This window comes from Magnolia sinica, chromosome 3, assembly GCF_029962835.1.
Source record: "Magnolia sinica isolate HGM2019 chromosome 3, MsV1, whole genome shotgun sequence".
NCBI classification, from domain to species: Eukaryota; Viridiplantae; Streptophyta; class Magnoliopsida; order Magnoliales; family Magnoliaceae; genus Magnolia; species Magnolia sinica.
Window position 1 is genome coordinate 49,054,719 of NC_080575.1, and position 14,812 is coordinate 49,069,530.

Below are 14,812 nucleotides of genomic sequence, written 5' to 3' on the forward strand. Positions count from 1 at the left end.
GCCCACCTTAAATATGTGTGCGCCCAAACCGTCCAACGTCCAGGGACGCTGGACGTGAAATGAAAACAAAAATATCAGTTTGATTTAAAACTTGGGGTGGGCCACTCGTGTAGGCCCCACCTTGATGTATGGATTTAATCCACGCCATCCATCCTATTCCTCGGCTCATTTTAGGCGTTGAGCCGAAAAATGAAGCCAATCCGATAATCAAACGGGCCATACCATAGAAAACTGTGATTTCTACCATTCAAATCAGTTAGGACCCACCTTGATTTTTCTATTCGCCAAAACACATCGAATATTGGGCTCATTCAGGCCGTCTTGAGCCATAGAATTAAACAGCAGCTGGGTCGGATTCTCCTGATGCGGGCCCCACCTACGAAAAACCGCGAAAAAACCTTTTTTCAAATATATGTATATAGCATGCAGCGCCTGCTGCTGGATGTCCAGAGGACGCTGCTGCGTTTACGCTGGGACCGTGGGTCCCAGCCGTGGGCCCCACCGTGATATCTGCGTACGCATCATATGTATGCTTGATATTAGTGACTGATCATAGCATATGTCATTGGGCAGACTATTCACGGGACTCCTTATGAGACGGAGTGCCCCACATTATCGCGCGGTACGCGCAGGATTGCTGCATGACTGGACGGTGTGACTCATGCATCTCGCATGTGTAACATGATCATTGTACGCCCTAGCGACATCAGGGCTGTAGCCTCCACAGGCATATCGTGGATGGCCAGATGGGACACCGAAAATGTTTGGTTCGAGCATCTGGGCACGTTGGATGTCCGTGGGTGAAAGTCCATAAACCTCTGAAGCCAGAAGACGCCCCAAAATCTAGACCGAGTGGATACATGAGCGCTCGAGTGCCAAATACCAGTAGGCCGCGTCTCCCACTGTATCGTGGTTGGTTGGGAGGGGGTGTAGCCTTATCCGCCCGAGTGAGAGGGTTGTAAGCTAGGCTGAGTTTAACCAGCTCGCAAATGGGTCCGCTATCGACGAGCCAGGTAGGTATTGGCAGACTACTGGTCAGGCGGATAGTGTGGTCTCTTCCACCCACTAGGTTGGGCGACAGTCAATGTGGAGTGTACTAGACCCCGGTGAAGATCCCAGAGAGGAACCGTACTGATATGTAGACTTATTGAGCAGGATTTCGGTTGGGGCGTGCGACTAACCTGAGATCAGGAGTTTACCACATTGAGTCTGACTATCCGAATTTAGGTATGGGACTGGTTTAGATATAAGTCCCTTGTGATGGACCCCATAGCCTGTGATACTACGTACTATCATCCCGACTTCACACCGCAGCTTAGTCATTTCATTCGCACCACATATTGTATATTGCATTGCATCCTGCGCATCTGATATTTGACTTCCTATGATTCCACGTTTGCATAGCCAATCTACATTACATATTCTGATATTGTATGACTCATAGACTTACCAGTATATTTCCGCTTACTCTGATATCGTATGATTCATGATCTTGTCAGTATTTCTTCTTATTCCGATATTGTATGATTTATGGCGTTGTATTTGTGTGCTTGGCACTTATCTTGCGCACACACTTTCACCACCCTCTAAGCTTTCTATAAGCTTATGCACGATAGATGCGTGCAGGTGATGTTAGGATGCAGCCGATCTGAGGCAGGAGCGTGCGGTGGAGCTTTTGGAGTTTACTTTGATATCTTTATATTGTATTTCCATTTCAGCAGTGTACTCGAATGATTATATTAGTGGATATGTGGTGATGATGTTGTTCTTGTAATTTGGGTATACTTGTGGTTATGCTTCTTACGAGACAAATGTACGTTGGAAAATCCTCCTTCTAGGATCCCAGGATCGGAATCTGGCGTATGCATGCTGGGAGCCGAGAATGGGGTACTACAGAGGCTGTCGGCACCGGATTCGGCGATCGGGAATTTTGTGAGCCCGATTTCCGGGTTTGGGGCATGACAGTTCTACTACTACTCTGCAGTGTGCAAAGAGGGATTCCAAATCCGCACAACTCTTCTGTCACTTTGACGGACATTCTGTAGAAGCCGAAATACTACCAAAATTATCATTTCCAATTCTTATTTGACTTTATATAATTAATTGTATCTTATTTTAGAATCAAGGGTAATGCAAGGAATGTAATGAGAACTCAGATTAATAAAATTGTTGACGACGAATACTCTTCCATTCAAGCTTTCCTTATTGTTATTAGAATACAAATATTCGAATCCCATAAACATGTTTTTTGATCAAAACAAAATGGCAACTCCACTAGGGATCGAACCTAGAATCTCTGGTTCGGAATACCAGTATTCTAATGATAATATCAGAAACAGTTGGAAGATAATATCAGGAACAGTTGGAAAATATTGGAATCCTCTCAATTTTTGGAATATTTTCAATATTTTTTCTATAAAGAAAAAACCAATCATTACAGGGGGGGCCATAACGGCCCATAATGTAATAGTTGTAACGACAGCCATTACAACCACCATTACCGTTATTGTATACCATGTTTCCCAACATTCTATCCAATAAAGCATGGCTGGTCTTATAGCTATCCTATAAAATTTCCCTTTCAGTTTGAGTGGTATATACAATGAGTAGTGTATACAATAATCCCAAGTTGGGAGAGAATATTATCATCTGTAAGGGGAAAAAAAGACCAGTTCATAGAAAATTAGCACGATTTAACATATCTATGAGCAGCAAAAATGATTTAGCAGGGATTCAAGCTCTTAGCATAACAACAAAGGTGAATTCAGTTGTCTTTGGTGACATGTAGATCTAACATAATGCGTCATTAGAAAAAAGTTGGGGCATACAATATCCCAAAAGTTGAGAGGAACTAATATTAATTAAAAATAATAATTTATAGAAAACTAGCACAATTTAGCAAAGTCATATGAGCATATACTGTTTAACATTTTTTTTTCAATTTTAGATATACTCAGTTCATTTGCTTTTGTCTAATCCAAAAGAGAAAAGAGTGAAGTATGACACACCATGACTGAACCCGGAATGATATGCTCTTGGGAAAGTGACTACAAATTCTCCAGCATTTTGCACCAATCTGGTTTGAAGATAAACGAGAAAAGTGAGCAAAATATAAGGATTTAGCCATGCCATCCATCCAATTCTTACAACACCTGATAGCAACACACCAGCTGGTCCCAAGCCCAGTAAAGGAGGGTTGATGTTAGGTGAGTTCAAGGTTGCCCAGCTTTTGCCAATCAATCATGAGAATTCCTGTTTCAAATGACGTGATTGGCAAAACAGGATTTCATAAGCCAACCCCAAATAGCTGGGACGAGCTGATATGATGATGATGGTTCATGCCATAACTCAAACATTAAGTTCATGTAATATACTTGGGGGGGAAAATGAGTGAGGGTACCTGCAGCAAGGGATTCCCGCACCAATGAGCACTTCAGGGGACATGACAGTGGTCTTTTCTCCAAGAATAGCAAAAGTAACTGCATAAAATAAACAGGATCAGCAAGTATTTGTTTGAACTACACAGAACATAGTAAACCAAATATGCACTAAATCAGAAGAAACGAGGGTCCTGCTCATCAACAAATGTATAGTTCACTGACATCCAGGATATCATAAATATGGGAGGAATGGTTTAGCCATCAAACCATTGACCTGAAGGTACCAAACAGCGATAGGGTTTGCCTCGAAATCCCAGGTTAGAAGATCCCAAAGCTTCGATATTTGGCCTATTCGCATGGAATATGATCTGCCACTGTACTTTCTTCTCTTAATTGTGTAGTTTTTAGGCAACCATATCGAATTGTTCTTTTACAATCTCAAAATATTGAGCATCACTTGTACATGGTGGGGCCCATCAGATCAATGGTTTAAATTACTGATATGGACCCCACATACAAAAAATGCGAGACAGTTAACAGTACCTCCACTTTTGAGAAGCTTACCTTACAATAATGATCAGTACAATGTAGTTGTTTGTTCTTTATACCAAACAAGATCATTTCACGCCACCACTTTGAGCAACACTAGAGCATGATTAGCTTGATCCAAAATCCAAATTCATGAAAGAGAAGAACGACTAATAGGGAGGATTACAGAACTTCATAGCAAATCATAACCACAAATAGCAATCCCTCAGATTGAAGGTTGTGGTACTCACAAAACAAGCTGACCTTCCTCATTAACAACCAGCAATCAAACAGAAAACAAAAAATACATATATATGGATGACTTCTTATGTAATTAGCCACCACCTAATACAAGAAAAATGGTACCAGAAAAATAACTACAAAAATGAAAACTGATGCATCTATCCACACACACATCACACGATCCTACAGGCTGATATTCTTCAACTTCGGAGTCACCCTGATCATACTCGCTATCCTAGGAATCGCCTATAACTAAGGCTTTTCCCTTGCTCTTAGTGGGACGCCGAGTTGCAAAATGGTCAATATTCCAACATTCGTAACATCACACATTCTGTCCTCCACATGGACCAGCACCAAGGACACCTTTTCCCTTGTCATCCCTAGGCCTAGGCGGAACATTCGCCTGCGCTCTGGGTTGACTACCCGAGCCTTGATGGTCGCTTTGACTACAAGGCATTCCTTGATTGGTTAGCTGACATGGACCACTATTTTGAGTGGCATGAGATGTCAGAGACCCGACAAGTGCAGTTTGCCAAAATGAAGCTTGTGGGGGAAGAGAAGATATGTTAGACCAATACAGAGCATAGGATTGAACAAGTGGGAGGAACTCCTGTTACCCAATGGAGTGAGATGAAAGCTATGCTAAGAGAGAAGTATTACCTCCCTCTCTCTTATTGCCAAAAGCTCTTGGAACAATGGCAATCTTTACGCCAAGGATCCATGCCTATCACAGAATACATCGCAAAATTTGAGGAATTCATGATGCGGTGTGACATTGAGGAAGACCCTCTAGTAACGCTCGCGCGTTTCAAGACGGGCCTTCGATCAGATCTTCAGCGCGAGCTTTGGGCTCGGCCCGTGACAGATTTGGACGAGATGTACCAAGTGGTGAAGGAATTAGAGCAGTATCTTAAGACTCCTGTCATAAGACGGTTCAATTCCCGAAATTCTAATGTTAGGACTGGTTCTCAGGGAATTAGACCCAACATTGGTAATCAACCCAGGGCGCAGGCGAATGTTCCGCCTAGGCCTAGGGATGACAAGGGAAAATGCATCCTTGGTGCTGGTCCAGGTGGAGGACAGAATATGCAATGCTACGAATGTGGGAATATTGGCCATTTTACAACTCAGTCTCCCACTAAGAGCAAGGGTAAAGCCTTAGTCATAGGCGATTCCCAGGATAGCGAGTATGATCAGGGTGACTTTGAAGTTGAAGAATATCAGCCCGTAGGATCATTGAGTGATGAGGATGAGGTGGGTGATATGACACACTATCAGTTGTCAGATGTGTGCTAGCCCAGACTAGAAGTAGTATTGACTAGCGTCTCAACGCTATCTTCTACACGATTGCCAAGTGTGGTAAGAAAAATTGTAAGGTGATAGTGGAAAGTGGGAGTTGCCAGAATGTAATTTCCACTAGCATCTTAGGCCGTCTAAAATTAGAGGCCACCCCTCATCCTGACCCGTACAAAGTCTCATGGGTAGACAAGACTTCCCTTCCTGTCACCCATCAATGTCTTGTACCCATCGAGTTCAGGTCTTATAAGGTGTCCCTATGATGTGACGTGTTGCCCATGGATGTAGGTCACATCATCCTAGGCAAACCGTGGCTATTCGATAATGACGTCACGATCTACGGTCGTTCTAATGCGTGTACCTTCATGCATAACGACAAAAAGATCAAAATTGATCCTATGCCACCACAAAACATTGCATAGAAGAAAGGTGAGAAGGCAAGTGAGCCTTCAGAAGTGAGGAAATCCACACCCAAGTCTCTCCACATCATCACAGCTAAAGAGTTTGAAAGAGAGACTGAGGAGAATTCGACGGTGTATGCCTTAGTGGCTAGAGAGGCTACACCAGAAGTACCAATAGAGTTACCCAAGGTAGCCCCGGTCTTAGTACAGAAATGCATTCCCTTAGGATTTGCCGAATGAGTTACCACCCATGAGGGACATCCAGCATGCCATTGATCTTGTCCCTGGGTCGACTCTACCAAACCTTCCTCACTATAGGATGAACCCTGCAGAGCATGTAGAGTTGAAGAAGCAGGTAGATGAGCTAGTGCTAAAGGGTTTTATCCAGGAGAGCATAAGCCCGTGTATCATACCCGCTTTACTGACAATTAAGAAAGATGGCACTTGGCGCATGTGTGTGCACAGTAGAGCCATCAACAAAATCACAGTCAAGTATAGGTTTCTCATACCTAAGCTTGATGACATGTTAAACATGATGGTTAAGTCCACCATTTTCTCCAAAATAGATCTCAAGAGTGGATATCACCAAATCCGCATACGCCCCGGTGATGAATAGAAGACAGCCTTCAAGACGAAGGATTGGCTATATGAGTGGTCGGTCATGCCTTTTGGTTTGACTAACACACCCAGCACTTTTCTATGAGTGATGACCCAGGTCTTAAGACTGTTCATGGGGAAATTCTTAGTGTTGCACTTCGACGATATCCTGATTTATAACACCACTAGAGAATCACACCTTGAACATTTGAAGTTGGTCTGTAGCGTCCTTGGGGCGGAGAAATTATACGCTAACCTTAAGAAGTATTCGTTCATGTCCAGTTAGGTTGTATTCTTAGGGTTTATAGTGTCAGCAGAAGGGATGCGTGCAGACCCAGAGGAAGTCAAAGTCATAGTTGATTGGCCTGAACTGAGGAACATCCATGAGGTGCGAAGCTTCCATGGCTTAGCCACATTCTATTGTCGGTTCATTAGGAGTTTTAGCATGATTATGGCTCCCATTACAGAATGTATGAAGAAGGGAGAATTCGTGTGGTCGAAAGCCACAGCTAAGGCTTTCAAAGAAATTAAGGGAAATATGGTTGAAGCTCCCGTCATGCGTCTTCCCGACTATTCTAAAGTCTTTGAGGTTGTGTGTGATGCGTCTGGCGTTGGTATAGGTGGAGTCTTGAGTCAAGAGGGTCATCTTATTGCCTATTTCAGTGAGAAACTGAATGAGGCAAAACAAAGATACTCTACCTATGACAAGGAGTTCTATGCAGTAGTGCGGTCTTTGAGACATTGGCGCCACTACCTCCTACCGCAGGAATTTGTCTTATTCTCTAATCATGAGGCCTTACATTATCTTCACTCCCAGAAAAAACTTAACCCAAGGCATGCTAAGTGGGTTGCATTCCTTTAAGAGTATTTGTTTGTCTTGAAACATAAGACCGGGGTAAAGAATAAACCAGCTAATGCCCTTAGCCGTAAAGTGGCGTTGCTCAATTCTTTGAGTGTAAGAGTTGTCGGCTTTGAGCAACTGAGAGACGAGTACCCCACATGTCCATATTTTGGGCATACCTATGTTATTTTTGAGGCGGAAAAATAGAAAATGAATCACCCAAAGATATGCTTAAGGCGCGTTACGATGTCGCTATCTTTAAGGCGATATTCGCACCCTACTAGTGATTAAACCAATTTGAAAGAGGGTTACAGCAAATCCGCCTCCAGGATACAATAAGCCTCTTCTCCAAGACCGGAGAAATGTGGGTTTTGGCCTGCAAAACCGAAAAACCACACCCCGAACACACTTTTACAGCGTACAACCCTGACTTCTGTGCTGTTATAATTTACCCCCTGAAAACTGTTTGTAATTTACTGCCTGAAAATTATTTATAGTTTAGCGCCTGAAAACTGTATCTTTCCAAAAACCTTCCAAAAAACAAAAATGGTGAAGAAGATGGAGAGGAGATTGTTGGAAATTGTGAATTCGGATTGACCAAAAGATGGGCTTATATAGAATCACAAGAGATGCTTAAGGCCCTTTTTATTAAAAGACATCTTCCATGGTGTCTTTTCATCAATGGTGGTGTCTTTCCAACAATGGTATCCCTCCATTTCAAATTCAAAAGATGCTCCCTTTACCAAGAGGCATCACCATTCATACCAACAATCATCAAAGCCACAACCATTCTTTTCCCAAAATAAAATTTCTTTTCTTCTTATTTTGAAAAAACCCAACAACCTATACGTCACTCTCGAGTGATCGGCAAAGTGTTGGGGATTTCGTGTTGAGAGATGGATTCCTTTTTAAAGGAAATTGTTTATGTATTCCTCGTACATCCCTCCGTAAATTCCTCATCTAGGAGCTTCAATCAAGAGGGATAGCTGGCCACTTTGATCACAATAAGACTATTACCCTCATAGAGGATCGTTTCTAATGGCCAAGTCTCAAGCGAGATTTCGCCAAAATTTTAGGGCAGTGTAGAACGTGTCAGATGACGAAGCAGCAAAAGAAAAATTCTGAATTATATATGTCATTACCTGTGTCACATGCTCCGTGGCAAGACATTAGCATGGTTTCGTGCTTGGGCTTCCCAAGATGATTAAAAAGCACAATTCTATTTTTGTTGTTGTGGACCGCTTCTCTAAGATGGCGCATTTCATCCCATGTTCTAAAACTTTGGATCCGTCTAATATTGCTAAGGTCTTTTTTGGTGGTGTGGTCTGTCTCCATGATTTACCTAAGACCATAGTGTCTGACCGTGATGTCAGATTTACCAATTATTTTTGGAAGACATTGGCACATGATGGGAACACGTTTGCAGTTTTCTACTGCATACCACCCCCAAACTGATGGCCAAACAGAGGTGGTTAATCGCAGCCTTGGAAACCTTTTACGATGATTAGTAGGTGAACATGTGAAAACTTGGGGATTTATTCTACCTACAGCCGAGTTTGCCTACAACAATTCAGTCAATAGATCTACAAGGTTAAGTCCATTTGAAATTATTAATGGGTTCAAACCCTATTACCCATGTCAGTTACCCAAAGATCTTCTGAGTCAGCCGATGCATTTGCACCACGCATTCATGACTTGCATGCACATGTTAGACAGTGAATAATTGCGAGTAATGATAAGTATAAATGTTCAACTGACCAACATTGTAGGTGGACAGAATTTAATGAAGGGAATTATGTAATGGTTAGGATTAGACCAGAGCGGTTTCTTCAAGGTTTCGCTAAGAAATTATAAGATCGCAGTACTGGACCATTCAAAGTATTGCGTAAAATTGGGTCTAATGCGTACAGGGTAGACCTTCCACCTGAAATGGGAATAAATTCAACGATCAATGTGGAAGATCTAGTCCTTTGTCCTAACCCTTCCATTGTTTCTTCTTCCCTCCCTTGGCCACTTTCTGACTTTACTTCTCAACCCACTCCACCCCTTCGACTATCAATTGACCATAAGGAAGAGATTAAAGGGATAGTGGATGAGGAGATTGTTTTCACACGAGATGGGGGCTTCCAAAGGTACCTTGTTAAGGAAGAGATTAAAGGGATAGTGGATGAGGAGATTGTTTTCACACGAGATGGGGGCTTCCAAAGGTACCTTGTTAAATGGAAGAACAAGCCATCATCCAATTCCACATGGCCTACGGAAGCGGAACTGCAGCGGATTGATCGGGACCTTCTCAAGACGCACATAAGTATTAACTCGTCGGAGAAGAGTTCTTCTCACCCAAGGGGAGTTGATGAGGACATCAGACCCTTCAAAGTTTATCAAAAACAAAGGCGGCCGACGAATACATCTTTATGGCTCAACGATGGTTCATCGCACAACCAAGGAGGATTTTGAAGGCCTTACACATGTCCCTCGATTAATTGAAGGCCCCACATTAGGACACACGTGTAGGATGAGTAAGAAGACCGATCTGTTACGTGGGATTTTTTTGAAAGCTTTGTTTTGCGCTTTTTTTTTTTTTTGTTATAGAGGTAATTTAGACATTTCTTTTTTAATCCGAATTTTATAAATAGAGTATTTTCTACCATAAACCTAATGATGTTTTTTTAATGAAAGCTTGGTGCCTCCTTCCCCTTTCTCTTTGCGGGGATTTCTTCTCTTCCCTTAATATGTTCTCTTCTTCTAAATTTTGTTTCTAACCATCCAACCTTCTTCTTCTCTTTCTATGCCTAGTATTCTTTGATTGCTACTGTTTACAATTAGATTCTTGAAGTCCCCTTACCCTGAAAATATGAGAATTGATCCCAACCCTCTTTCAGATTTTCCAGCCGTCCCTATTCCAGAAATCCTTTGATTTCCTAGACTAGAAAAGTTGCATTGACTGTTAGATTGAAACCATGCAATATCGGGAGGTCACATCCATCACCGGATCCAATCCACGCATGATTTGAATATGGTACTGTAGGATTGTGATGATGATCTTCAACCATTGCATGTTTCCTTTATTATTATCCTTACTATGATGTGGAATGTTGAATATTTCAATCGATTTGCTTAGTTTATTTCGCTGGATAATTTATGTGCTTACACATGCATTCTAGTTTAGACCGTCCTACATCAATATGACTATATATAAAGTCTCATACAATTGGTATATAGAGAGGTCCAATCAGATTTGCATTCTTTGGTTCCTATTTTTAAGTTTTGTTATTTAGAACACTTATATTTGTTAGCAAGTTGAGTAGAACGTGGCCACCACAAGGGAACCAATATGTTTTATCACTTGGCTTTCTGCATTAAGGAACTTTGTAAAAGGCTACAAATAGAGCCATATAAATGGGTTGGAGATACATGATATGATGAATATTTGAATGAATACGAGACGCTTTGGCCTATTTTATTTTGTGTAGTTCCAGCCCTAGAGTGATTCTTCTAGCTATTGGCCCCACTAGTACTTGGTAGAATTCTTCTAGTTATTTGCCCTATTATTTACTTATAGAAGGTTGTTGGAAGTATTCCACAGTTCCCTTAATCTACTTTGGAGGTTTCGATGCTGGTTTTGAGTCTGACTAGCAGTCTCTTACACCAAAAGTCTGTTATTTTGCAGTTTTAACCAATCATGTCGCAAAATTCAAGGAATTTGAACTTCAACTTTGGCAGGTATGCATCTAATTTTCTTAACTTCAACTTCTTTACAATTATGCTGCATCAGGATGCTGAAAATGCCTATCAAATCAACATAGCCCCCATAGCTAAACATAACAATCTTGAGCAGCAATAGAACCCCAGAAAACAGGGAATGCCACCAAGGCCATCCTTGCTAATGTGCCTATTTACCTTCATGTCTATCCTGAATGTCCATCACAAGTTGCAACCAGGTTAGAGTTGTTTCAGAAAATGTTTTTGTTGATCGACAGGGATGACACTCACAAATACAATCCGGTGGAGTGGAAAGAGTCTGCAAGACCATGAAGTGTCGTGGTCTGGGCATCAGCAACATCAGTTTGATGAACTCTGCTTTACTCAGTACATGGTGGTGGAGGCCTTGGTAACGATCCCATCTTTAAAATATTCGGATTGCTAGAAATGGGTTATTGGAGAATGACTGGGAGATAAATTGTGCAAATTGGAGAACAGGTTCTACATCTTGGAGAGCTGCCATTAAAAAGTTCTTGTTAGCCACATCAGAAACAGAGTTGGTTCCCAAGTCTTGACCCATTTTTGGAAAGACACTGCCACACTGGTGTTCAGATTCTCCTCCATGTAGCAAATTTGCTTGTCTATCACAGTGGCAGCTAAAGGAGTGTTAGTTAATAAGTTCCTTTAACACATTAGGGGAAATTTTATATGGGGTCTGGCCTGCTTGGCTGCTACATTTAAGGTAAATGCTTTTTGTTGGTCTGTGTGGATGGATAAAATTTTGACACCAGATCATCTTAAGAGGCATGGCCTTTCGTTCCCTAATCAATTGATTATGTGATGTACTAATGACAAGACAGTGCACATCTATTATTACAGTGCCAGTATGGTGGTCAGTTTACCATTCAATCTTTGCCAAGAACAGAACTGTGGGTCATTCCTGGATCGGTTTAAGATCTCTTTGCTAGTGGTGCGATTCTTGGAGAATGGTGCATTGCTTTTTGTGGAAGCTAACTACCCATGCGGCACTGTGGTGTATCTGGCTTCAAAGATAACAGGAATTTCAAGCACAAACCTTCTCTGGTTTCATTTCCTGTTAAGAAGATTATTAAGCTCGTTTTTTATTGGGCCAAAGCAGACATCAAATCCAAAGGAATTCTGCATCAGTTCTTTTGGTCCAACTGGACTGACCTTATCATTTTTATTTTATTTTTATTTTATTTATTTTTTTGAAGGATTGCAAATGAACATATCATAAGTAATTGGAAGGTTCAAAAGAATAAGGAAGGTGGAGATTGCCACCAGTGGGGTCCTTTAAGCTTAATTTGATGGTGATTCTTTTGGGAATCTGCGTGATAGTGGATGAGCAACTAGAGTAACAATATTGATGCAAACAGGTAACTAGAAACCTAATAATGGGGGATGGAAGAATTCGGGACAGAATAACAAGGATTAAAAAATCTGGAAATTCAGGACGCAACAGATCTAGGGTTTAAGGGAAAGAAGAAATAGAGGGAGGGGTGTTTAAGGTTATATATATATATATATATATATATATATATATATATATAGAGAGAGAGAGAGAGAGAGAGAGAGAGAAGGCTAGGGAAACTAATAGAGAGCTTTGTCTAGCCCTGTAGAATAGGGAAAACCCAACCTCCAGATTAGGTTTAGGATGGGAATGGGATTTGAATGGCCTAGGGCTTCGAATGTTCACAACCTGGATGTGACCTTTAGATGATCTTTAACGGTTGACAGGTTTGTCTACACTTAGAAATAATGATATAAAAAAAAAATGAGATTCAAAGGTCTAAAACAGAAGATGTTAAAGCAAGAGGAGAAGAAGATTACAAAAGATTAGAAAAGGAAAAGTGAGAGGTTTCACCACAGAATCAGCACCAATGATGATCTTTGGAATCAGCACCAAGATGAAGGAGAGGAATCAGCACCTCTATTAGCCACAAATCCAAAGAAATCTCTCTTTATTTTTTCAAAGACCAAATTACAATATGTCCTTCCCCAAAAGGGAAAAAAAATACTATGCTGACTTACAGAAAAATGCTTATTAGTAAAATACCCCTGCAGTCAGTGTCCGAATTATCTTCGATATTATCTTTATCTCCAGCTCAGTGATACCGATAACACTGGCAGTGATACCAATAACGCTGGTAGTATCAAAAATTCCAGGTATTAGCAATGCATCGCTAAGTATCGCAAACGTATCAATATCGTTAATGTAATCATCAATATTTTCAACTATGTAAATTCTAGGTGTCGCTTGTATTGCCAATGCATCAATATCATCAATATTTTCGACTATGTAAATTCTAGGTAATGCTTGTATCATAAGTGCATTGACGATATTTCAATAATATCGTCAACGTATTGATATCATCAAAATTTTGTTTACTAGAAAAAAAATATATATATATATATTTCAATTTTTTTTTTCATGGCCACATGGTTGTATGTAATTTGTCATTGATAATATTGATAATATCTCGATATTATCGATATTGCAACATGCGAGATATTAAGACCACAATCTTTCGTTTCCTTTCCAATTGTTGATGATTTCTTGGTGAAATATCATGTGTAGTTGATATTTTGCAATATCAATGGATGTTTGGATGGAAGGTTGGATGGTTAAATAGGCCGAAGGGAATGGTTAGACTGATTTCTTACAACAACACATACTTATAAAGCCCCATTAAATGGAAACTTGTTATGTGTGCATTCTTTTTGTAATTTTTTTTAATTTCTAAATATGCAAATATGTACATTTTAACATCTCCTAAAGTTTCACTGAAAATTCCACCGTTTTTCCTATGCTTCCCCGCATTTCCGGTTATCAATAATATCAATATTGTTTCCGTATCCCTGGCCAGCGAAACTTGTAGCAATTCCAATGCAGTCAACTTTTCTTAATTAAAAGCACGTGCGCTCCTAAAGATTATCTAAAGTTCACCGAACCACACCACTTATTTTGGCTTTTAAAACTAGTAGGCTAACATGTGGGGCCTAAAGAAGACTTGTGGGCCCCACCCCAGCCTTATTTCTCCTTTTATAAACTTTAAGGCCCCCATCATCTCCCCGGCTTGGAAAATTTGACCTTGGCGAGTTGGCAACTTGCTACCTCTCTTACAAATCCAGATTAAGACATTGTTTTCATAATCCATATGCAATCGGAAATTGGTCTACTTTTCCATCTGACAAGGAACTTGTGATATCTGCCACCCTTAGTAAACACCAATTGATTGTCATATGCATCTTCAATCTCTCTGCTTATAGTAAGCATGGTAGGCAACCTTATGGCTTGCCCCTCATATACTTCATCTTCATGGTAGCCATGATAAATAGTCAAGTCTTCAACATTGAATGTTGAACCAATGTGTAAATCTTCTGGCAACTCCAAAACATAAGCATTAACGCCGACTTTCTTCAATGTCTTGAAGGGACCAGCACTCCTAGAGTGAAGCTTTTGGTACTTCCCTTTAGGAAATCTTTCTGGTCAGAGATGTACCATCACTTTGTCACCCTCCATGAATTCCACGAAGAGTTTATGCAAATTAGCTTGCGCTTTATACTTTTCATTATTGGTCGTTGTCTTCCTTCTTACCTCTTCATGGATGTCACGGATATGTGGGGCAAAAGTTTCAGCCTCCTCACTAGGTCGTGCATCTATAGGCAGCACAATCAAATCAATGGGTTGTCTTGGTTTCATTCCCAACACTACCTCAAATGGTGACAATCCAGTTGACTGATTAACCGAACTGTTATAAGCAAATTCAGCCATAGACAGAATCTGATCCCACCACGAAACA

General features: G+C 40.8%; 1 protein-coding gene across 1 annotated transcript in view; it reads right to left on the minus strand.

Annotated features, from left to right (window-relative positions):
* Positions 1-14,812, minus strand: part of LOC131239908 (lysine-specific demethylase REF6) — an 89,124-nt gene that overhangs the window by 54,686 nt on the left and 19,626 nt on the right. The window contains exons 2-3 of the mRNA XM_058237838.1: positions 3,401-3,479; positions 3,009-3,076 (exon numbers count right to left, since the gene is read on the minus strand). Of these exons, the coding sequence (XP_058093821.1) occupies positions 3,009-3,076; positions 3,401-3,479 (147 nt within the window). The remainder of the gene's footprint in view (positions 1-3,008; positions 3,077-3,400; positions 3,480-14,812) is intronic.